The sequence below is a fragment of the Epinephelus fuscoguttatus genome, linkage group LG2 (assembly GCF_011397635.1).
Source record: "Epinephelus fuscoguttatus linkage group LG2, E.fuscoguttatus.final_Chr_v1".
NCBI lineage: Eukaryota > Metazoa > Chordata > Actinopteri > Perciformes > Serranidae > Epinephelus > Epinephelus fuscoguttatus.
The window spans coordinates 11763168-11787512 of NC_064753.1; the positions used below are offsets into that span (position 1 = coordinate 11763168).

At 40.6% G+C, this 24345-nt stretch overlaps 2 protein-coding genes across 4 annotated transcripts in view; both read left to right on the forward strand.

Moving 5' to 3' along the window:
* Positions 1-22434, forward strand: part of rhpn2 (rhophilin, Rho GTPase binding protein 2) — a 32383-nt gene extending 9949 nt beyond the window's left edge. The window contains exons 3-15 of one of the 2 annotated variants that reach the window (XM_049602350.1): positions 1677-1805; positions 7185-7260; positions 8428-8505; positions 9025-9149; positions 9995-10161; positions 12318-12505; positions 12701-12857; positions 14540-14659; positions 15559-15753; positions 16142-16188; positions 17806-17952; positions 19178-19333; positions 20117-22434. In XM_049602350.1, coding sequence (XP_049458307.1) covers positions 1677-1805; positions 7185-7260; positions 8428-8505; positions 9025-9149; positions 9995-10161; positions 12318-12505; positions 12701-12857; positions 14540-14659; positions 15559-15753; positions 16142-16188; positions 17806-17952; positions 19178-19333; positions 20117-20383 — 1852 coding nt within the window. In that variant the 3' untranslated portion in view covers positions 20384-22434. Of the gene's footprint in view, positions 1-1676; positions 1806-7184; positions 7261-8427; positions 8506-9024; positions 9150-9994; positions 10162-12317; positions 12506-12700; positions 12858-14539; positions 14660-15558; positions 15754-16141; positions 16219-17805; positions 17953-19177; positions 19334-20116 lie in introns of both variants that reach the window. The other variant, XM_049602342.1, reaches the window with a different exon arrangement.
* A 1204-nt stretch (positions 22435-23638) lies between these two features.
* The window catches only part of cep89 (centrosomal protein 89), a 72451-nt gene continuing 71744 nt past the window's right edge, over positions 23639-24345 (forward strand). For both annotated transcript variants that reach the window (XM_049602319.1, XM_049602330.1), the window contains exon 1: positions 23639-23920. In XM_049602319.1, the coding sequence (XP_049458276.1) occupies positions 23879-23920 (42 nt within the window). In that variant the 5' untranslated portion in view covers positions 23639-23878. The remainder of the gene's footprint in view (positions 23921-24345) is intronic.

Sequence of the window (24345 nt, forward strand, 5' to 3'; positions counted from 1 at the left end):
CTGTGGGATGATATTAGATATTAAATTAGATATTAATAACAGCCTCGGGGCTGGTGAGCTGGCATCTATGCTGTCCAAACCACGGCACCTCCGCCTCCTCCACCCTGATGGATTCCCCAGGCCAAACCTCCACAGAACCCCTTCAGCATGAGGAAGTGATGGCATGGTGTGAGTGCTAAACAGGGGTTGATGGTTGATATTCCTGTTATATTTTATTGTGTTGTATGGAGAGAAATACCAACGTGACCACTGTTAACAGCTAACTATGATCACTTTAATAGCATGAATCAGAACCTAAGAGCAGAGTGACCCAGGTTTAAAGATTAGACTATGCAAACATATGCTGGCAGGAGACTATTGATTCCTGAAAAGTTGAAAGTCCGGAAAGCATGCACCAGTATATGTAAGGCAGAATTATGTTATTCATTGTTTTTTTTTAAATTTAGATTGTGTCATTCAGGGATGACATCTGTTTCCCAGGATATAATGGTACTGAACATTTTTTAGCACTTAGAACATGTTGTCCACATGTGCAACAAACTTTGCTCACATTGTAACTTTTGGAAAATTCTTTGTGAAAATGTTCAAATATAAGAGAATAAATTATCAATATAAAATCAGGAATCAACAGCTATGTAGGTCAAAACCTAGTTTTTCTCTTTTCAGGTCTTTGACCTTCAGGTTAACTATGTTTGTTTAAACTCCTGCCTGCAGCGCTTCTTCACATCTCACCTTTCTTGTTAAAAGTCACATCCTCTGTAATTACAGGTTAGAGAGACAGAGAGACAAAGATCAGGTGACAGAGAGGCAGACAGTGAAACATCTCTGGACTGCGTGTATGTGTGTATGTCTCCCATTAGTTACGACTGACAGAGAACGTGTTAGGATTCACTGTAAAACAGAGATAAGGATAAAGTGAGACCACCGAAGTGTGTGTGTGTGTTTGTTACCTTGCATCACCATGGATGCATGTGAATTGCAGGTTGTGTTTTCACAGATTGACAGTGCATCATAAATTCTACCTTACAAAGGATCCAGCCACTTTGTCTTTGTATGCTAACACACATATGCGTTACATGCATTATTACAACCTTATCTCTGCTGTGCAGTGAGCCCTAATGTCTTGCACACACACCCACGCACACAAACATACTTAGTGTAATTCTCTAATATTCCTCACCTCAACACGAATACAGTACATTATTTACACATGTCCGTGCTCTACATACACATTTCCCTCCATAAATACTTGAGATCTGATGGACCCTTCACTTCTGACCTCTCCAAGTTGTGTTGCATGAATATAGTGCAGTTGTATCACATTTGTCATGTGGTGGTGGATTTTATTTAAAGCAATGATTGTATGATGGGAATGAGCTGTTGAACCACAAAGAGATTCCGACTGTGATTCACAGATCTAGGTTAAGCTGTCGTGTGCTGGAGAGTAAATTGAGTGCACAGCAGGGTACAGTGACGCAGGTCTGTGGTCCAGTATGCCAGGGGAAGCACGCTTGTTTTAATAATCAGCTGCAGGAGAGTTTGGCTGCATCTAAGTGGATAATAACAAGGCTGATATTTCTTTTCTTCTCTTCATTTCAAACGTTTTATGACCTTTCTGTCTTATGTCTGATGTCTTTTCATTTTTTTGTCTTCTCCACAATCTCTCTTGTGTGCAGGGCTACATCTAACAACAAGGTTAAAGAGATGGTTCTGTTGGAGTTGAGCTATGTTAACTCCAACCTGCAGCTGCTGATGGGACAGCTGGAAGGACTCAACAGCTCAGTGGAGGTCTACCAGAGTACCCAGTAAGTCCAAATATTATTGCTACATCTTTTACTACGACTGACTCTACTATTGTCACAGCTAGGACAAAATGTCAGCTGCTTTTAAGTGACAAGCACTATCATTAAAAAGGTATCTACATCTGCCATTCAGGCTTGATTAGAGATTTGTGACATGGAGATAAAATTAAAACAGAAAACAAAGTCTTGTGAGACTGCAACTTTTTTTGTGGGCATGTTTGTTAGCAACACAGGATTGACCTTGCCACTTGAAAGGACTGCGGTTTTGTTGTCAGTAGCAATGCATTTGCAGGCAATAGAATGTAATGACTTACTTTTTTTTTCAGATTAATTAAAGGTGTACTTTCATCCTAACTGCATGTGGTGATGCTTTTAAAATGATTGAATGTTAAAATACATGCACAGCAGCCAGAGCTTTCCAGACTTGACACAAAAGAATTTGGCGCCACTCCTCTTGTCACGTAATAAGGACACCAATGACCTAAAATTCTGTGCAGTTCTGGCCTTAATCTAAATCTGATCCCAGTTTTAATTTCCCAGACCTGTAGAAGTGGAAACTGGCCAGAGTGACCTCAGTATGCAAATAAGTCGTTAACCTGGAGACCTAAACCTCAGATGACTATTCATACAGAAAACACAACGTGTTGATTGGCAGCCAGCAAGAGGCTGATCTGGCTTTAATACTCTGTGGTTAAGTCATCATATACTCTTTCAAATGAAGGGCGCTTGATGACAGAGGAGCAAAGGAAATGGGTGCATGGAGGGAGACCGAGACATACACAAAAAAAACATGAAGGCAAAGTGCAAGGGTTTGTTGTTGTTAGACTGGACCGGCTGGTTCTTGTGACACAATGCACAAAGCAACAAGGAAACTAAGAGCTGAACTTGTATGCAAACTAAGCATCCAGCGCAAAGCATCTCTCGGTGTGATAATCGGGCGTGTATGGGTGTGTGACAGCGATTGGTTCCGGTGTTTGCTCTCTGTAAGACAAGCCAAGTTTACAGGGTGTGGATGAAAATGGAGTATGTATGTCATGATGACACAGGTGTTGGCGCAGTCACGTGTCAGGTAGACAATAAGGACTTTATGATAGTGATATGGAAATATAAAAGTGGCAACATATATTTGAAGTAATTGACATCTGTCTGTGCTGTAAATAACTTCTAATGCATTTCCTCATGATAACATGACACCCACTGACAAAATAACCAAATAGGTTTAAAGCTAACTGTGATGCTTTGTGAAGAACAGCAATTCAGCTTCAGTTGCTGGGTCTCAGTTTTAGAGATAACACATCTTAATCAGAAGGCAATAAACACTTAAAAATAAAAATCTTAACATAGTGTTTTTACTGCGATTTTTGATGATGAAAAGGCTCTCAGGTTGAAGCACATCTGCTTCTAGGTGGCTCGTCTTATTAAGAACACTTGAGACCTCCACGAGCCATCTGCCCACACAACAACACAAAACACATGAAACACATGCTAAACCTGCATTACACATTAACACAGGTGCACACGAGGCAACACTAAAATGCATTTACATATATACTACATGCATGTGTGATCCCTACAACATAAAAATACATGTATAAAACATATAATCATCACTTTGTGTCCACTATAGCAGCACACGCTGCTGTAGAGGATGCCATGTTGCCCATGACAACAAATCACAACAGAGTGAAGAGAAAGGTAGGGAGATTGTGGAGGACTGCGGGATAAGGGGTGTTGTATGGTGGTAACTATGGTAACTGTTGTAAAGGGTCATTGACAGAAATCTTACAAGGTTTTTCCAATGCAACAAGCGGCTACTATGGACTGTTTTTTTTTAATCCTCAAAAGCATTTATTAGGGATTTTTAATGAGCTGCACACAAAGTTAGTTCCTTTAAATTCTGGCATAAATCTGCAGTTGACCTTATGTGCCAACTTTAATTGGCACACCCAGATTAGTTTGTTTTGCTTACAAGGTCTCCTTGCTGTAAGGACCAGGAGGCTTTAACATGGTTTCAATAAAGACAGGCAGGACTCCCTGTGCCAGTTAGTAAGAGGACAGACTTTATCCCTTAGGAATCCACACAGACAGATATTTTCCTGAATATATTTTGTGTTCCAATCAGTGGTTTCACTGATCTTGTTATACACAGAAACGTACAGTGTGTGAGCTGTGAAAGGATTTGGTGTCCTGCTCTAAGATATAAATAACAGCCTCCTCTTTTTGGACTTTGAGAAAACATTGCCAGCCAACCTCATTTAGATTACAAGCTACCTAATATGGACATCCTCAAAATTCAACAGCGGCCTCTTGGTACAGTCTCAAGGCCCAAGTGTCCTCAGTCACATGGAATCAGACATACTCGAGTGTGGGAACATTCAGCCTCCTTGACAGGCTCTTAGAGAAACACCTGCCCCATCCACAGACAATAGTCGTGCTGTGAAACTATCATCAGCTGTCCATTGTGTGTCTGTTTTAAAAAAAAATGAAATGCGTGCAAAGTCAAACGTGTTCACGTCATCATATTCACACCACCACATGTACAAAAGGCCACACAGGTGTAAAGGTAACGTGCACACGGGAATATTGGATATGTTGAGAAAGTGTGAGCAGGTGTCTCAGTGGGATGATGCTGTTCAGCCACAATGGAGAGTTAGCCTCCTCCTCTCAGCCTGAAACACAACCTCACTCTTAAGTACGGAAACAAAAACCTCTCCTCAACTTTCTAGGCTTTTCCCACCAGTCCACCGTCCCCTGAATAGCGTCTCTGAGGTTATTACTCACTCAGACCAGATTCAGCTGGTTTTGGCATGAGGTAATGCATGACAGAATGTGTGACCAGTCCAACACACGTTCTGCACTCTTTGAACCACCCCATGAAAAAAAGCATAACTGTATTCTTGGCAGTCTTATTAACTCTCATTCATTTACACATTGTTAAACATTATGCTTATGCTTGTACATTTATGTTTGTTCAGTTCTTCTGTGTCATGTTCCTGATCTGGACAACAGACTGAATGTACTCACGGACCTGCTGAATCAGCATAGCTAAAGTGATGACAAATGAAAACAGTAAGATAAAAATATCAGCACTACAGGCCCCTTCATTAAGGGTGCTGCTACCTTGCTGAGATAGAGTGGAAAGAATAATTTGCACTTGTCTATTTGAGATTAGATTAGAGAGACGAGACATTCAACTTTTGCAACCACTGACAACTGAGTGCTTAATGAACCAATAATGAATACTATGATAAAGTGGGGGGAATAATTTTGTATTATAACAAAATGAATATTTTTTCTTACTTCTGATTTGGTTAATAAATCTGAAATAAAGAAGATTTTAAAGATGAAATCAGTTGGGAAAACAATCATTGGTTGCAACCACAACTTGTTGAGTTTTTCTGGATTAAACAGATGTGGTATAGTGATCTTTAGAGGTGCTGGTAGGTACCTTTGGACAGAGCCAGGCTTTCCTGCTGCTTCCAATCTTTATGCTAAGATAAGTGTATAGATCATATTTGATTGACAGACACAGTAAAGGTACAGATTATGTCATGTAATTCTGGGCAAGAAAACAAATAAGCATAACTCCTATGTATTACTATTCCTTTGAAAGAGACTCAGTGTGTTGCTAACTTACATGAGACACAACTCAAGTCCCATTGGGATCAACGAGGCTGAGAAGCCACAACGTGTTCTTTTAGATTGAAACATGTCAGTGTACTGTGTAATACAACAAAACAATGTTTGCTGTATATGCTGATTGTGCGACTCAACATAGTTTTGATATTTAATAAAGGGTTTAAGTCGTGCTGAGCTCTGTCTAGCGAAAACCAGAACTTCGCTTGACTGCTTTGGCAATGGTGATCTGTTCCATGTCTTGCACACTGGCACTTACACGATGGGTGGGAGGGTTTGAGTGTGTGTGTGTGTGTGTGTGTGTGTGTGTGTCTGTGTGTCTGTGCGCACGCGCGGGGAGGGTGAGTGAGCTTCTGAGAGGCTTTTAACATTTCAGATTCCCTGCAGAACAGATACCCTGATCCCCCCCCCCCTTCTGCCAAACCAGAGAAAAGACCAGTGATCTCATCTACAAGTACTAATGGATTACACTGCAGCCTCTATCTTGCTCCGTCAGTGTTACTGATGAATGAGGTTTTCTGTGATTCACAGAGCCAGTATGCCAGAGGAATGCAGCCTTATCATCAAGTGATGAATGAGTGTGAAGAGTTGTTTTTCCAAACCCTGTGGTTTTGATGTCTTGTGCAGTAGACAGGCTTTACCAAATCTCTGATCCCTTTGATGCAAAGAGTCCTGATTAAAATAGGTTCGGGGTGACTTGTTGATGTTGGAACTGATGTTTGTGCTACTGTTGCCCTCATTGGAAGTTGTTTTCAATAAAAATGCCTAGCAAATCCAGAAGCAACCACAAGCTTGCCTTTACAAAGGGCAGTTTATTTAGTAACACCTCATTCTGTTGCTTTCGGTGGGGGGAGGGTTTTTGTTTTTTATACTTTGTCTGATCAGCAGCAGGTTTCTGTCAGGTTATATTTCCTCAGCTCTGATAACAAGCTTAACCTGCTTTCCATCTGTCAGCAAGGACCTCCAGGTTCATACAACCAGAAAAACTCCAAACCATTAGCGCTACAGCTGAGATCAGAAGGGGAAGGTTAACCTGCTGTTTTATGACAGCCTCTGTTTACTTCTTATTGGGTTAAAAAAATAGAAGGGAAATAGCCTGCTTTGACAGTGGGAAAGATTCATTAGCGTTACTGAGGCAGGGCTACAACTCCATAATGATTTATCAACAGTGAGATGTGAGGCTTTACAAGACAAGGAGACTTGGGGCCCCATTCACCTTTTAAATCCTTACTCCTACAGTGTGTGTACTTACAGCACCATCTGTCTAATCCTGACTCCACCTCTATGAAACTACACTAAAGATTAGTCTAAGATATAAACTTTCCCAAGTAACAAGGTGTGATGGAGCTTCTCCACTACACGTATTATTATTATTTATTTATAATCTGACTGTGTTATTGATATGATATTCCCAACAAGGCTTGGTCTGTTGTCAAAAGGAGTTTCTCATTGTTTGATATCTTGTGCCACACCTTAGAGCCTGCGTTTCTTCAGCACTAACCTATTAATGTATCAGTGCTTCTCTGTTCATGCCTCACCTACATTAATCACATTAAGATAAGATCCTTCTGTGTGTAAAGCCCTGCTGTATCATGTTTTATTAACATTTACTGAGTTATTGTCCTTGTTGCCAACATGTGTGTGACCAAACTGCAAGAATATTTTCTTTCATTAGTATTACCGTATATTGTGCATAAGATGGCCGATCATAACATCTTTATTACTGTCTTTGTGTTTTGCTCACAGGGAAACAACCAACATCCCCCTCATTGCTCTGGGTCTCAAGGAGACAAAAGACCTTGACTTCTCCACCTTTTTCAAGGTACACAAGCAACAACTACAGTTTTACCACCCCATCCGTTACAACAGCAAAAGTTGTATAAATAGTTAACATGAGGAATTTTTCATTTGATGTAAGTCAGACATTTTGCTCCTTCTCAAAGTAAGATACAGAATGTTAAGATGATAAGACTTTTGTATCATAATTTTAAGTTAGGATTTATGCTAAGACAGCACTTTGACCTTAAAAAATAACAACTTCCATCTCACTGAGCTCCAAAGAGGTTAAAGGATTGGTTCTCACCTGCATGTCCTCATCATCAGCTAAACAGGACCTATACATGCACAAAGTGGAGAGATGTCAGAGTGAGAGGGCTGCCCTTGGTGAGGCGCCCCGAGCGGTTGGGTGTTCAGTGCCTTGCCCAAGGGCACCTCGGCAGTTCCCAGGAGGTGAACTGGCCCCTCTCCAGCTACCAGTCCATGCTCCATAGTTTGGTCCGGACGGGGACTTGAACAGGCCACCCTCCGGTTCCCAACCCAAGTCCCTATGGACTGAGCTACTGCCGCCCCCAATAAAGTTAATTTGCATACAATAAATAGGACCCACATCGGCTGGTGGTGTTTTTTAGTAAGGATTTAGTTACACAAAATTAAAGTGGCCTTTTAGTAAGTATTTGGGTCATGTTGTCTGCGCCCTGTGCTATGACATAACATATTATTTATTCACTAAGGAACAATTACTCAGCCTCCACAAAAAGATTTGTCTTGTTAACTAAACTAGGTCAGTGGTAATTGAAAGTAGTAGTTATCATATAGGTATGTCCCAGTGCAGGAACGTAGCTGCATGATGCCACATTGACAGTGCATCGCATCTTAGTCTGGTTTGTTGGCAGACATCGTGAGACTTTGTCACTTTATGAGTACATTAATGCTCCTCCTCTTATTGACTGTGATCACACCTCAATTTTTGTTAACCTTTTATTGTTTCCTGCCTCTTTGGCCAGCACTGATTGAATGACAGCTCTTATCAGCCTACTTGGCACTACACAGTTGGACGTGGCTTCTGTGTACAGTTAAGAATGATGTGGATTAGTTGTTAGAGAGGCTGCTGAGTAACTGAAAGGTCACACAGTTAAGCCCCAGAGCACTCCCCAACAACTGTCCAGAAACACATTGTATTGAGATGTTGAGTTTTATTTGTTTCTGACAGGACTTCATCTTGGAGCACTACAGCGAAGACGGGAGCAGTTTTGAAGATGAGATTGCTGACCTGATGGACCTGCGACAGGTAGTGTACACTCACAGCGTGATCAGACATTATGTGTTAATATGTGGTGTTTTTTTAGCTGTGACCAGCAGCTTTATAGGTCACCATTGGCCAATAACCTAAAAGATGGAAAACTCCTAAATGGATTCATGTAACATGACCAAATATTTTACAAGCCACACTGACACATACACACAGATAGACAGACATACACATACACACATGCACACACTATTTTGTCACATCCCCTTTCATAAATCACAAACAGGTTGTTGTAAGGAGGCATCATTGAGCTAGTGACAATCCTTCGTGAGATTTGTGTGTGTGATTGCATGAACATATGCATGCATGCGTGTAGGTGGTGGCAGCTATTTCAAATTTATAGTCATTTTACTCTTGGTCATTTTATTTCCTGAGGTGTTGAGATATTGGTCCCTAGGATTTCTGAGAGAGACTTTGTAGTATCTGTCCAGGGACTACAGATGAGAAAAACTTCTCCATTATTGCAGAGTATCAAATCTCTTTCCTTCCATGTCTTAGGCTTGCAGAACGCCAAGTCGAGACGAATCCGGGGTGGAACTGCTGGCGAAATACTTCGGCCATCTTCCTTTGATGGAGAGCCGATTCTTCTCCCCATCTCGCCAGACTGGCATCTTCTTCACCTGGTATACATCAGTTATTACTAATTAGCACCAATTAAAAACAATGACAACAATAATTCTGAGATAATAATAATAATACAGTTTTTGAGGGCATTTATTAAAATTTACTTTGTGAATATGTGGACAAAATAAAATGGATGCAAATGCCTACAAAAGCATTTAAGAGGCGCCAGGTTTAGCCATGAATGCACTGGTATGATTGCAGCTTTTTGATTTTATTATGCCTTCCTGCTGCATTTTGGGCCTGTTCCAGGCAGAAGAAAACTTCCATTTAAAGAGCAAGAGAGAAGAACAGTAGTCTACATGAGGAGACAAAGTCAAAATCCTTACGGTGGAATTTTCTGTAGATATTTAAAACAAGTGAATTAAGGGGGTCTGAATGAAGCACTCGTATTAGTTTTAGCAACTTTCTCCTTTGTTATTGTCAGATCAGAGCCATTAATGCTGAATCTGGGCAAATAAAATAAATAATATAGTGATTCTCGATTGAAAAATATTTTCTGGCATGTAGCACTGCGTATTCAAAAAGCATCTGACCCTCTGCTGACCTCATGCTTAATGCACTTTAATCAGTCATGCAGAAATAGAGAGGAGGGAGAAGATTAACTTTAAGGCTTCAACATTCACATACTTCAGATATTTTAGAATAAATTATGAGAGACAGGCTTTTATTCTTGCTGTTTTTACTTGTTTAATTCTGACAAAGAATATTTTTAACTCTAATTATCATATTCTATGTTACTACCTATATCTCTTACATTGTGTATCTTTATTTTCTATAGGCACTATGTGAGTGCTTTGATTCTCTACAAAAATAAATATTAAGGGCTTATTCCCCTTCCCTTCAGGTATGACTCCTTCACTGGAGTGCCAGTATGCCAACAGAACCTGTCACTGGAGAAGGCCAGCATCCTCTTCAACATGGCCGCCCTCTACTCTCAGATCGGTACCCGTAGTGACCGACAGACTATAGCCGGCCTGGAGGAGGCCATCTCCTCCTTCCAGAAAGCTGCAGGTAGGAAGACATTGGAGTCATAAACTGGTTTTAACAGATAGTTCTTCTCCCACCAGCCTAGAAATTATCTTATAGTGTCATTACCAACATTGTTGTTTTTATTTCTTGAAAAGAGGCATATCTGTGATCCCATGCAATTCCTGGTTGAAGTAATTCAAAGGAGAAATAGTAGGAGAAACTAAGTCTCTGAAATGCTTTCACTGGCAGAAATTCTTCAGTGAGCACCTATGATAAATTATAAGAACACAAAGAGAAAGAAAAAGAAAGTCAGGAGAGTGAATAATAAACAGTTATGTCAGCACCTTTTTTAATAGTTTTGTTTATTCAAACATGATATGTAAATCAGGCCATCACTATGGCATGAAAATAGCCATTCAACTGAAAACGTTTTCCTCTTGCACACATTTCCTAATGAGCTTAACATTGAAAAGGCCCACGCTGTTCACAATCAAAAGCACACTGGCATGACAACAGCCTTATTTTCAGAATATGTGCCAGCCTCCACCCTCTGACTCCTGCTCTATGATGGAGAATGAATGCTGTTGATATTTCTCTGGCTTCTTGTCATGTGGGCTGAGCTCCAGAGAGAAGCACCCATCATATGAACTGGTTTTCCAACCCTCTGAGGTTTCAGGAAGCTCAGACGAGTCTTGATAGAATTATGACTTGGCAGTATGAGGAGTATCGCAGTATAATTACAGCTGTGAGAAGGCCATGGCTTCAGTTATGTTGCTTTGATGGCTATAATTTTGGCATGTACTAAGTAAAAACAATTATGTTGTTATGAAGAACATTGTCACTAGTGTACAGAGCCAGTAATAAACTGAGCTGGGAGGTGATGAGGGGATGCTGTCTGTAGAAGGGCTGCTGCAGTGCCCTTTAGCCAGGGACACAGGGGGAGGTTTAGCAAATGGGAGGAGCCAGCCAACAATGGCAGAACTTTAGAGTAAGACTCGCGGGGCAGTGCTCTGTTATTAAGTTGTCTACATATCTCTGCTGCTAGGTTATTAATCTGTAAAATAAGAGGGAGGCACTCTCAGTTGGAATGCAGATGCTCTTAGTGCTTCCATCGAACATGAAAAACTAATTTAAGAAGGTTTGTGTCTTGGCTCAACTTTAAAGAAGCGCACAGACATTGATCTCACTGCTAGTGCTAGATACTGTAGTAACAGCAGCAGGCCCAAGGAAAGGAACAAACTGGATCACTTAATTCTCTGTGTGGAACCCTTTAAAACATCTGTATAAGAGTGTCAGTAATTAGGGTTAATGTACCAACATGCTGAAGTCATTTCGTGGACCAGCAAACTGTATGCCTCTCCCAAATGGATTATTTGAGTTTTGACCATGAATATTCCCTGGTGCCCAAACCCTTAAGTATACTATCAGACTGCTACTAGAAGTACTAACTATTAGTATCTCAGTAACTTGTTGAATGCTGGGGCGCTATATTTCATGAGTCTGGGCTAGACAGAATGTAATTTCCCTTATAACCTCTCTTTTCACTATTTAGTCTACATCCACATGAGACCAGAACCCAAACTAGAAGAAATCACAAACAAAATACTAAAACAAATCCTTAGTCTGCAGAGTCCCATTAATCAAATTAGTTTTGTCTTTATAGAGCTTCACGTCCTCTCAAACGAACTTAAGTATTATTGTTTCCATGGAATAGTTTGCAGGATGTCAGCAGGTCCTTAAAACATCCTAAATTCAAATAAATAGTAGGCCTTTAACATCATTTAATTGTCTTAGAGTTGAATTTGTGAGGTTTTGATTGCCACAAACATTTTATCTAATTTAATTAATCCTTTTTAATTAATCCATTTGTGATGTTATGAATCTTTGACCTAATCACTGAACCTAAGACTTTTTACTTCATACTTGCACTTACTTGTTGCCCAAATGTAGATTAACCAAACTCATTCTAATAGCCACATTTCTACATAAAACCTACCTCTGCACTGGGCCGCATAGATACTTCACACCTTAATACTTACCTGCAGTTCTTGAAGAAGAAAAATGTGACTTGTATCCAACTATTAGTCTTAAATTTGGTTGACAATAATCTTGAAAAGGTCTTAAAAAGCATTGAATTTAAGTGTCTGACGCACCCTGGTTTGATTTTGAGCTGTGTTGACCTGTCATTCTCCCTCCAGGTGTCCTGAACCACCTAAAGGAGACATTCACCCACACTCCCAGCTACGACATGAGCCCAGCCATGCTCAGTATGCTGATTCGCATGATGCTTGCTCAGGCTCAGGAGTGCCTCTTTGAGAAGACTGCACTGCCTGGGATCCGAAACCAGTTCAATTCCCTGATGAAAATGGCCCAGGAGGCTGCAAAGGTAAATAGCAGCAAACGCACAGTCCTCACATCATTCATATTTACAGTAGCCTATGTCTCCTTCAGCTGTGGACTCAGTAAGATATACTGTAGATAAAGTGAATGTAAAGTCATAATGTCAGCACAGTCAGATTCCCTTACTTCCATTAGTGCTTTCAAAGTCCTCTCAGTAACTCTATCCTCCTTTTCCTGCCAGGTGTCAGAAATCTACGACCAAGTCCATCAGTCCATGATCCAGACGCCAATCAAAGACAATGTCCCGTTCTTCTGGTCCACCATGTCGCAAGTCAAAACCAACCACTATCGCTCCATGGCACACTACTTTGTAGCCTCAGCGCTCCTGGACCACCAGTGTAAGAAAAATTCAGAGATGTGATTCAGAGATGTGATTTCTTCACATAGATTTCATGTGTAAAAGATGATGTAGCAAGGTTGAGCTGAGAATTCAGAGAGAATCAGGGAAAATTTAAAAAAAACCAAAACGATAATGTCAACATGCATCTATTTTATGCTAGCAGTTCTAGATTCAAGCTGCATAACATAAGCATGCACGCTATTTTTTTCTGCCCATGAGAAGCGTGGCTGTCAGAGCAGGAGTATTTTTGCACTGCATAGTTATTTGCATATAGTGTGCCATGCACCAGGTACAGTAGTCCCCTGGATGCCAAATAGAGACAGGTGTGCTGTCCTCAGACACTCTGTAACACACATTGGTTTAATAATCTTCTAACTGTAGTGGCACAGTCAACACAAATATTGTCCCTTGTGTCTTTTAACAACAATACAGGAGTGGAGTTTATGTCAGCAAAGGTTTATTCACTGTAGTCATTAACAACCTCCACCCCCACTCAGTCTGCACATTTAATGTACCACTTTGGATCCACTTGTTCTGTAGTATTAGCCTGGCTGTTAAGGTGTAAAACAATTCCTGGATTGGTGTTATAGGATTTTAACTGCCTGATTTTGAGCACCCTAGAAAAACTGATCCTTCTCTTAAAGTGCTGTCAGGGCCACTGGGTTGGTCAGATGGCTGGACGGAGCCACAGCCAGCCACAATGCTGTTACATAACAGCTATTTAGGGGAACACACACACACACACACACACACACACACACACACACACACACACACACACACACACACACGCATACAGACAACCCATGGTAAAGAGAGGCTAAGTTTCCAGGAAGTCGGTGGCAGGATGGACAGTGAGAGTGAGAATGAAGGAAAAAGAGAGATGGTTGGGGCGAGTGAATTCGAGTGGGTGTACTGTAGACTGCTGGAGGCTTACAGTTATGTAGCCTCTTAACGCTGACTACATAATCAAGTGGCAGAGAGAGCAAGTGAGAGAGCCAGCGACTGAGCAAAAAGAGGAAGAGAAGGATGTTTGTGAGTGAACCAAAACCTCCAGTAGTGCTGCTGCTAATTTTGTATCATACTGTTTTAGTTCTTGGTAGCTTGTCATTATTTTTGACATGTTATAGACTTCACAACTAATCATTTAGTGGAGAGTTGATTTGTTACTCCCAGCCTTGTATGGGTCCATAATTCAAACTGTCCTGCTTCTATGCATTAACGTTGTTGCGGTCTTGTTTTCATCCTGTCTACACTTTAACTATTGCAGTTCTGGAGAGATGAAACTGAAAACCAAGTCCAACAAAATGCAGCAGATTATATGAAGTTTACAGTGGCTGGTCATAGTTTACCCAGTGTAATGAATGTTGCAGGACTGAATAGAGGAACGATGGAGCGAAGCAGCTTTGAGTTTGGCAGCTCATTAACAGATTCCTGTGTGAATGAGGAGAATAGAGCAATTACCCACAGGACTGTAGAGAGAGGACTCAGCGCAGAAACAGCACAGAATGAAGACTGCTGTAGTAAACAGATGACCTGCAAACACATAGCAATCATGGCTTCACATCATTCGACAGTGTTAGCTACTTGTGTGAGCATTGACCCAGATCTCAGTGGTAAACAACATTCAGTTTTCTAATGATTTTAATAGTGATTTTTTTTTGCTGTCTTTGTGTTCAGTGGGTCTCAGTGACGATGAGGACCAGCAGGAGAAGACCTTGTCCCAGGTCTATGATCGCCTTCCTGAGGGATGCTCTCCTCTTGACATCCTGAAAAAGAAAGACGAACGTGAACGTATCGGTAAGGGCGAGCACACAGGCTGGGCACAGCAGAAGGCAAAGGAAGATAACCTAACACAGCAGAGCACCAGACACACCGATTGTGGGATTTTAGGCTGATACCAATACCCATGTGTTTTTTGTCATTATTTATTTCCCCCTTTTGTGCCAGAAAAACATAAAAAATAGCTAAATTGATTTAAAGTCATTCAGTCCTTCAACTCTCTTTTACATCAAAAATAACTTCAAAAACTGCTTCAAAAGCTTTTTTATTATATTAATATACCAGAATTCTCTTTATATTGCTATATGCAAATTTCTCCTTAAAAACAACTGTATGTATTTAAGTTTCTCACCAAAAATACAGTTTACAATATTGCATTTGAACACATCTGGCCCAATACTCAGTTTTACTGAATAGACCTTGAACGTGTCATAATGAAACTCTGACCACATGCTGCTAACAGCTAATATTAACTAGCTCTCCTCCTGCTGATTTCAACACAAATTTGTTGTTGACAGTGTAGCATTATCAGCAAAAAAATAAGGTCAGTAGTGAGTTCACTGCATTCTTCATCCCAAAGGCGTCCACTGTTTTATCCCAAACACGCTCTCTGCTGTCCCGGGACGACAAGATGTCAGCAATCTGAAGCCCTACTTTTTCACCTGCTCAAAATTGATGTGACACAACAGGAAAACATCAGCCAGTGCCATTGGTGAATGTCATCTTATTTGCGGATAGGCCACAGTCAACAAGGCGAACGTCGTCCCGTACTGATGTTCAGCTGATAAATTGGTGCATCCCTGCCAATAACACCAGATCTGACTCTAACTGTTCATCTCGTCCCTCTTCTTCCCTCTTTATTCTCTTTTTTATCCTATTCTCCCCTGTCTACTTCTCCTTATCCATTCTCTCCTCAGGTAAAGCACACATTCGTCGGGCCATACTGGGTCATGAGGAGGCTCTAAGGATCTTCAGTTTGTGCCAACACTTAAACAATCTGGACACCCTGCAGGATATTTTAAGAGCCAGTCACCAGCGCTCTCTCAACAAGTTCAGTGAAAATGAGGATGAGGAAGAGTTCACTGACTACATGGAGGCCCCAGACATCATCTGTGAGTTACAATTACAATTACAGCGGTTGTTTAAATGAGTCTCTGAGGTGACGGCTATTCTTCCAGTGGTTGACATAGAAACTAACCTTAGTCGCCTTAGTGTCACCACAACAAACACTTCACAAATGACACTAATGTCAAGCAGCACCAGTGTGTTCATTTGTGAGCTTTGTCTCTCAGGAAACGGTTCATAAAAAGGCAGCAGTGTTGTGTACCACACCTGCTGCAATCAGATGTGATAAGTGACATTTCATTCCAGGTACAGCTGATGTAATGTTTACACTGCTAACTCCCTGCTCGCCTCTTTGCAGGGCAACAGTTAAAATGTGGTTGCGACAGTAAACATTGTAGAATAACAGCCTTGTGTTTCTCCCTTTTATTTCGATAGCTAAAACAGAGCACAAAGCAGAGATGGAGATTCCTGCGGCCACAAAGGTGAAAGTCACAGACTTCTTCCAGAGGCTGGTATGTGGGTTACTAATATTTTTCCACTCATAATGCTGTTTTTTCATACAAAATGGTTGGTTTATTCATCAAGTGACATGAAATGGCTCTGGAGTTGTGTTTTAGACATTGAAAATATACTTGTTTTTTAACACCCAGAGTTTATTTTTTGGTATTTCTGAATACAACCAACCATGTCCTGGAGGCTTTGACACATTTGAACAGCAATAAATCCAAAGTCCTATATTGTTTCCAAAGCCTTCTGGACTTTCATCCATAGCAACAAATGCAAAACTAACATTAACCATGGACAAAGGTGCTCTGGCCCTGGCTTGAGTGCCAGGTTGGTGGCTGGGAGGGGAGCACTGGCGTCCTCTATCACTGGAACTAGATCTTCTGTTCACTTCCTCTGAAAGACGCATTCAATTGCGAGTGATTTTTTTTTTATTTTTTTTTTTTTATCTAGCCCGGTTTGTAATTACCACAACAAAAAATTATTAATTTCAGGATGAAGAAGCAAATGATTAGTAAGGAGGTCAGGGGTCAGACATTCCTAGGCAACAGGTGTAAGGACTCTCTGTGAATCAGTACCTCTCTTGTCCCTGCTGTAAAATCCAACCTAGCTCTTCATTAACCGGCTGAGCTACAAGACTCAAATCCTTCTGGATCCACAGAGTAACGAGAGACTGACAAGTTAAATCCGGCACTATCTCCATACAATCACTACGGTGATAATTGAAGGAGCAGGGATGAGAGGAGTCATCCTGCTGTTACATAGGATGGATTGTGGAGGAGAGATTTCCCACCAGATAAGAAGTGTATTAATGGGGCATAGGATTCGGCTTCGGCAGTCTAAAAAGTAGGACATGTTTGTGGTCAGTTCTGTTTATTATTGAAATGATCAACATAGTTACTGATGACAGCTCTAATCAATTACACATTCAAGTTATTTTACAAGTAAAAAATACCTAAGATGGCGGTTACAGCTTCCTGAATATGATTGGATGACAGGATGATTTAACTAAGCTTTTACATGTCGTATACTACAGAATAAATAATCATTTATAAGAATGAGTCGATAATTGCAGCAATCGTTGTGTCTTGCAGCTATAACTTAACAGTATGGTAGGTGCTGCACATCTGCAGGCCATCATTCAAGTAGACATAAGTAACATGTTCAGTATGTTGAGAATGTTTTTGATATTAATCACTTTGTTTACAGAGTAAAATAAAGATTGTATACCTTTTCTAAAGGAAATGTGACTGGCCTGGCGAGAATGCAAGTCTGATAAAAAGGGGAAGGTGCAAGAGAGTTTGATCCTTGAAATATACTCCATGGCCACTTGGCTTTCATGTACCCCCTCGAGTTTGTATAAAGTCAGTATATGTACTGATCACAGATGACAGATGTGGACTTTTATTATGTTTACCTAGCCTGTAAGGACACTAAAAAGCATTATAATGCTGGATTTTAAGTTTTCCCCCAGGCTGTCACCAAAATCTGTGAACTCTAAAACTCTTAAAGGAGAGGATCTTATCCAAATAAGTAAAAAAAAAAAAAAGGGGGAGCCATATTGACCCCAGTATCCCCACATTGTCTCCACATAGGGCCCTCTGTCAGTCTTCTCAGCCAAGCAGCGGTGGACAGCCCCACGGACAATACACCTTCACCCAGAGGACAGAGACCTGGGCTTCACCCTGAAAGGAGAATCACCAGTCCAGGTGGTTTCGTTGGACCCTCTCAGCCCAGCTGCTGTGAGTTAACCTATATTCCTTACCTTTGGTTGAACACGTGAAGATTGAGCTCCTATCTTGCAGCCAGCCTTTGGTTTCAATTAATGTCAGTGAGGTAAAAAAAAAAAATCAGCTTGCAGAGTCTTGAACTTATCTTGAGACAGGTAATCCATCACAGCAAACATCATCTTTAGATTTATGTAGCGATAGTTCTTTCTTCTCAGTCTCTAGTTCTGTAACAGATTTTGTAGTTGATGGAATAAACCATGTGAATTCATCTGTAGTTTCACATTTTTCATCATCTGCAGGCTGTTTGAAATAAATCAACAAACTATTCTATTTTAAAGCACAGAAGATATTTCAGGGGCCATGTTCAGTCCTCTCCTTTGTTAAACTTTAACAAAAGCCAGATGCGTAGGCTGCTCAATATTAACTCCCTGACACAGGATTAACTAGCAGGGAGTGACTTTGTCTGCAGTGGCAGAACTAACAGCTTGAAATTTCAGGCATGCTTGCTCCCTGAATATCAAATAAGTTCCGATGACATAGTCTGATTTGCTCAGAGAACCTTTGATTAAATAAAGTAATTCTCGGAAACCTAACCGGGATTCAGCCTCAAAGAATGTTTGGAGGCGCTCCCTCCCCCTCCGCAGCCACTCTGGCTACTAATTTAATTAAGAATCAGAGAGTATTTACTCTTTGCAATCCTTTTCAGTCTGACAGCTCATTAAGAGGTGCTGACAAAGAGCAGACTCTTATTAGGGCCTGCAGGCTATGCAGAGAAACAGATTAGTAGTATTACATAAGTCTAACTAGGCCAAACTCCTTATAACTTTTAATACTGAATTCAACAGGATTTATTTTAGAACTGACTGATACTTAGGAGTTGTTGACCTGCCTCTGGTGAACACAGATCAAGTCAGATGGGAATAGCTGAGCTCATGTAGATAAGACAGATTTGTCAGAGCTATAAAATAACGTGCCCTGGTACACATACACTCTACCAAATGTTTGGCCTGCTGTAAAAAAAAAAAAAAAAAAAAAAAAGCTTTGTTTGGGACTAAACCTCAGTGTTTTCTCTGCTGATCCCAGCTGTCTCCAGGGTGTTGAAGGAAAGTAGGTGAACCTGACTCGGTTTCCATTCAAACAAACCTCCAGCTGTAAATATTTACTCTGTCTGCTGCAGCATCGGGACGTTGCACTGGCCCTCTTCTCTGACTCCTGTTCCTCCTTGTGTCTTTTCCAGACTGACGGTCTAAAAGAGGGTGACTACATTGTTGCTGTGGGCGACACAGACTGCAAATGGTTGGGCGTGAGCGATGTGATGCGGCTGTTGAAGGATGTTGATGAGGAGGGGATTGAAATCCAGGTGATCAGCATCATGGACAGCAACCCTTCAATGGTACGCCATGCCCCCTTTCCTTACTATTGGCTGAGAAAAGAAGGTCATCTGTCTGGTTTCCTTGACTGACAGCAAAATTGGTCTTTGTTTAGATGACTAAACAGCACAGTTAGAGTTTCAGATTTGTCCTTTGTTTTACACACACATCATTTCCAAAGATGTCTTATGGGAAACTGTATAGACAATTTATGTTGGCAGGAAACACTACCTCAGATTCCAGCTGTGTGGGTTTTGAAATAATCTGACCAGATAGTAAAGTGGTAAATTCACAGAAGAACAGTTATTTAATTTTAATGTGTAAGAAATTCTTTATGAGCCTAATTATCAGGAGAAATAACTAAATTCAATTAGTTTTAGGCTGAGTCTCAGTGGGACATGCACAGGGTGGACAGAAACAGCAATATCTAGCAAGATGCAACCCTTACTATAGTTACCTACAATGCTTGAATAACAAAAATATGATTTGTCAAAAAATCTCTTAAATTTGGTTAAAAATTATCTTGAAAAGGTCTGAAAAAAACATTGGTGTTAATACCTGTAGACATCTTGCTCTGTTATTGTGTTCAGCCCCTGCACATTTCACATCAGGCACAGCTGCTTCTGACTGACTCTGGATATTTATTAACATCTGTGTTGAAACACTGAGAACATGACTAACTTGAATTGTTGACTTATTGATTCCATATATTGATTGAGCCTGTATGTCGTCCAGAGCAACTCTTTGACTAAACAAACAATGACTGCCTCTTTCCACTAAATGTCACCGTCGATCTCTCTGTCCAGCCTACCAAGAGTGCCACCTTCTGCGGAAACCTGCCCAAGACCTACTCTATGATCTGTCTGGCCTATGATGACGACGACAAGAACTCCAAGTCTCGCAAAGTAACCAAGAAGCCATCCTTCCTCAGCTGGGGTCTGAAAAACAGGCTGAAGAGTGCCAGCACGCTCAGCCTTCCCACAGCCGACAACTCCGGCACCCTTCCCTGGAATAAACCTTGTCCCACCTTCCCCAGCTCCAGCTCCTACAACAACGACAGTGCCCTCTACTGAGCTAGCTGCAGACCTTTTACTGTCTGCAAGCATGGTGTGGTGTGCATATCAGGCCTAGTATGGCTGTATACAGTACTGTGTTGTACCCATACTGGACCTGGCTATGGTACAGTACCAGTGCCCTTTGGTGTTTCCACTGGAATACTGAACAGTAGTGCATTAAGCTTGCATGTCACCATTGTGATGATGACATTTCTGCCACCTACCTTGGAAAGTGGCTGTGCCATAAACTGTATATATAGTCGGTGCCTATGTTGGTCCATGGGCACCTTCCCAGCACAGTTCAGTATCTGAAGTAAACCGGGCTGCACACCAAACATTATGGGAAATCATTGTGTACCATGCCAGTATGCGTACAGCACAGTACAACTGCACAGTGGGAAAAACATACCAGTTATCATTCCAGTCTATATTTATACACACAGCACTGAGACAGGCCTCGAAGTTAAACTGTCATCTCAGTATGTTTTCTTGATGAAACGCTCCAGACGAATTGAAGGACGAAAACAAAGATGTGCAAACACACCCGGTGAAGGTTTGTACTCAACTGCAAGGGGGTAATTTTATCGTGGCTTAAACAGTCCCTTGTTTGTTCCATTGTGTACTGATGTAGCCGTGCACTGTGCAATTAAGTTCTTGTGTATCCTTAATACATGTCTGTTTCATACTGTAGGCTATGAGTGAAGGATTAGGTCATTGCCATGTTGCAATCAGTGGATATGGATCAATTTTGGAGATTGAACTACATTTTCTAAATAGATGTGTAGATGTTATGAGCCTTGTTGCAGTATGCTAAACAGTGACAGAGGGAAAAACAAAGTGTGCTGTGCAGTTGTTTATTGTCTGGGGAGAGTTGATGAATGCAATGTTCTATAAGCTGCTAAAAAAAATCATATATATATATATATACCTTGGTTATGTATTATTGTCACTTTTGTATTTGTGAGACAGCCTTTGAGGGTTATTGTTTCTGCTGAGTGTCAATCCTGAGACACAGTTTAAGTGAAAATATTGGTATTTTAGGTTTGCTTAATGTACCAATCATGCCACAGACCAAAATGCCTCCGTGTCCCTGATACGCCAGGATGTACCATTTACAATCCTGACTCATCTTACCCAGCTCATACCTTCTTTTATCAGTTTTGCTGCTGTCTGGCAGTTTGTCCAATTGTAAGTCGAGCGTGAGCTCCGCGTCTCTCTGTTAATGTGAATCTTGATGTAGTTCAAAGGTTATTTTGTCTCCAGAAGGGAAGAATGTGGGCAGACCGATGACATTCCTGCATCGTATGTGGACAGCCAGTCACCCAGCGGTGACTTTGATCAAAGCCCACAGTCAGGTTTCTACTATTTGTCTCTAACTGTCTTAATGCTAGACACATCCCACATTTTACTGACACTCTGCAGTGTTGGACTATCTCTTTATCTACAAAGTAGATTCTTATACACATTTGATAATCAAATTATTTATGTAATAAAAAAAATACACAAAAAAAAATATATATATGTATTTTGTAGGTTTCAGAACAAGTTTTTGAATGGTCAGGTTGTGAATTTTTGCACGTTGGATTTCTTGGTTGGTTTCATGGAGGAATGTATTTTACTAGCCTTGCTTAATCCTTTGGTGAACTTATATACTGGTACATTTTGTCTATGTAAAGGTATTTTAAGATGTTTTAAACAGTAACACTGAGAAGATGTAACACTCAATACTGTCTCTGTTTACCTAATATGGTGTCTTATGTGCCATTCATGCTTAATCATAAAGAAAAATGTCACAATATGTGTACAACAAGAATGTGCAGTAATTGATTAAGAAGTGCTAACAGAGAATGTTGTAGACTTAACAGATCTTTTAACGCATTTCGCTGTGTATAGTGATTCTTATTGCCTTGGTCTATATGCAGAGAGTTATGGTACCTGTTCTTCTAAAGGTTTCAGGTTGCCTTTGCTTCTTTCTCTGTACTGCATAGCAACTGTGGTGTGAATGCTTTGTAAGTCTTTGTGTCATATGTACAAACTCAAATCTCAATAAAAGAGGGGGACAAAACAAATTTCCTGGATTCCTTTGAATATATATATATATGTATTTGTGGTTGTGTATTTCAGTGATTGAAGCTACCAAGCAGGCAGGAAATGATTGGAATGAAGTTTGAACATAGCCCTCAGTGAGCCAACACACACTAAGTCAATACTCATGGGTTTGTAACTGTTGGGCGTCTGGCCTGGGATCACATGACATCCTAATCTGCCATCATGGAAACAGAAGAGAAACAACATGTGATTAAATTTTACCCATCAGGCCTTTCTTCACCCATACCATTCATGGCCTTTGTGCAAGGTCTGGGCAACTTTTCTGTGTGTTTTCACACCATAGTGTGTGTGTTATTTTGTGCGGTAGGTTGTTTTACTGAAATGAAAGAGGCTGACTGTTTATTCTCGTAGCTTTGAACTTTGAAAATGAATCTCCATGGGGTCAAATTCCCCTCAGTATTTAGATTTATTTTAACAGGAGAATTCATATTTCAGGGACCAAATCTGTTGACTCTTGGTCAAAGGATTGACACTTCCACCATCCCTTAGGGCAAAGGGCAGCACTAGATAAAACTTATTTTCAGCTGATTTATAACTGAAAATATATGTCTTTTGTTAAGTATATTATTATAATCGCTTTGGTAAGTAAATATTAAATAGAAACTTGATGGATAAATGGATGGATGGATGGATGGATGCCCATTACGAGAAGATACATTTCCCTGTCTGTTTATGCTTGAAGAAACTCAATTCTGTCAATCAGAAGTGGTAGCTATATGGGTATATTCAGGTAGGTTTGAACACTGACTCCCACAAACATCTGTATTTTAGTTTATATGCTAAGTTTTGCAGCTGTTTAACAGTTTAAAACAGGCAGACAACAAAGTGTACTGAATAGAAAAGACATCCGGATGGTGTGGCATATTATGTGTCTGTAGCTTATACACTTACACATGTATTAGTTAAACGTTATCTTAGGGGACACATTCAATTGTTTTGTTGTACACTAAATAGTCTAGATATTTTATCGAGAAAGAAAGAAAGAAAGAAATTCAGATCTTACAGTGACAGCCGATCACTAAATGAAACGACATCGCCCCCTGTTGGCTTGGCAGCTGGTCGGTAAGGACGTCGTTGCTAGGTGAATCATACCACTTGCTGATTGGCCTCTCTCCTCACGCTTAGCCAATCAGCGCTACTTTTGTAGCGAGGTGCCTCCTTGTGGTGAAGCGTCTAGATACGAGAAATCTGCTAAAAGTCAGCCTGTTGAATGTAGTTGGCTTGCGTCTTTTTCTGTCGTTTTAGGGCAAAATACTACAGATAATGTAAAAACATGACGATGACAAGTAAACTTTTCAAATGCTATTTGACCGGAAGAATCCTTGGTGAACGAGTCAAGCTGTTCACCTAAACCGAAACATTAACTTTAGCCTGTTGACCAAGGGTCAAAACCTGTTTTCCACGATGTTAAAATTCAGCTTCAGGAGGGAGAAAGACAAGGAGTTTGTAAGTTTCGTGTCTTTTGTAAAGGATATTTATAATGTTAACCTTGCTCTATGTTTAGCTAGCTAACTGTCTAGCTTAAATGCTTTTTATCAGTTAGCTAACATTGACCTAGCATTAGATAACTTCTAACGTTAGCAAAAGTTAGATATTTCAGAAATGCTAAAGCTAACGCCACTTGGAAAAGTGGCGTTAGCTTTTAACGTTACCTCTGCCGTTATTTAACGTTAGAAAGGCAGTTATAGTATGTTTCACGGCTGAGTACTGGACATATTGTGGCCAATATAACAGCCACAGTGGCGTTTCCAGTAGAAAAAGTCTACTGCTGTAACAGGCTGTGGTTTGAATACTTCACTGTTGGGTATCACGTTTATCAAGGAGTCATGTGATTCTGTTATAATCCTTCCCACCCTTCCCTTTCATTTATA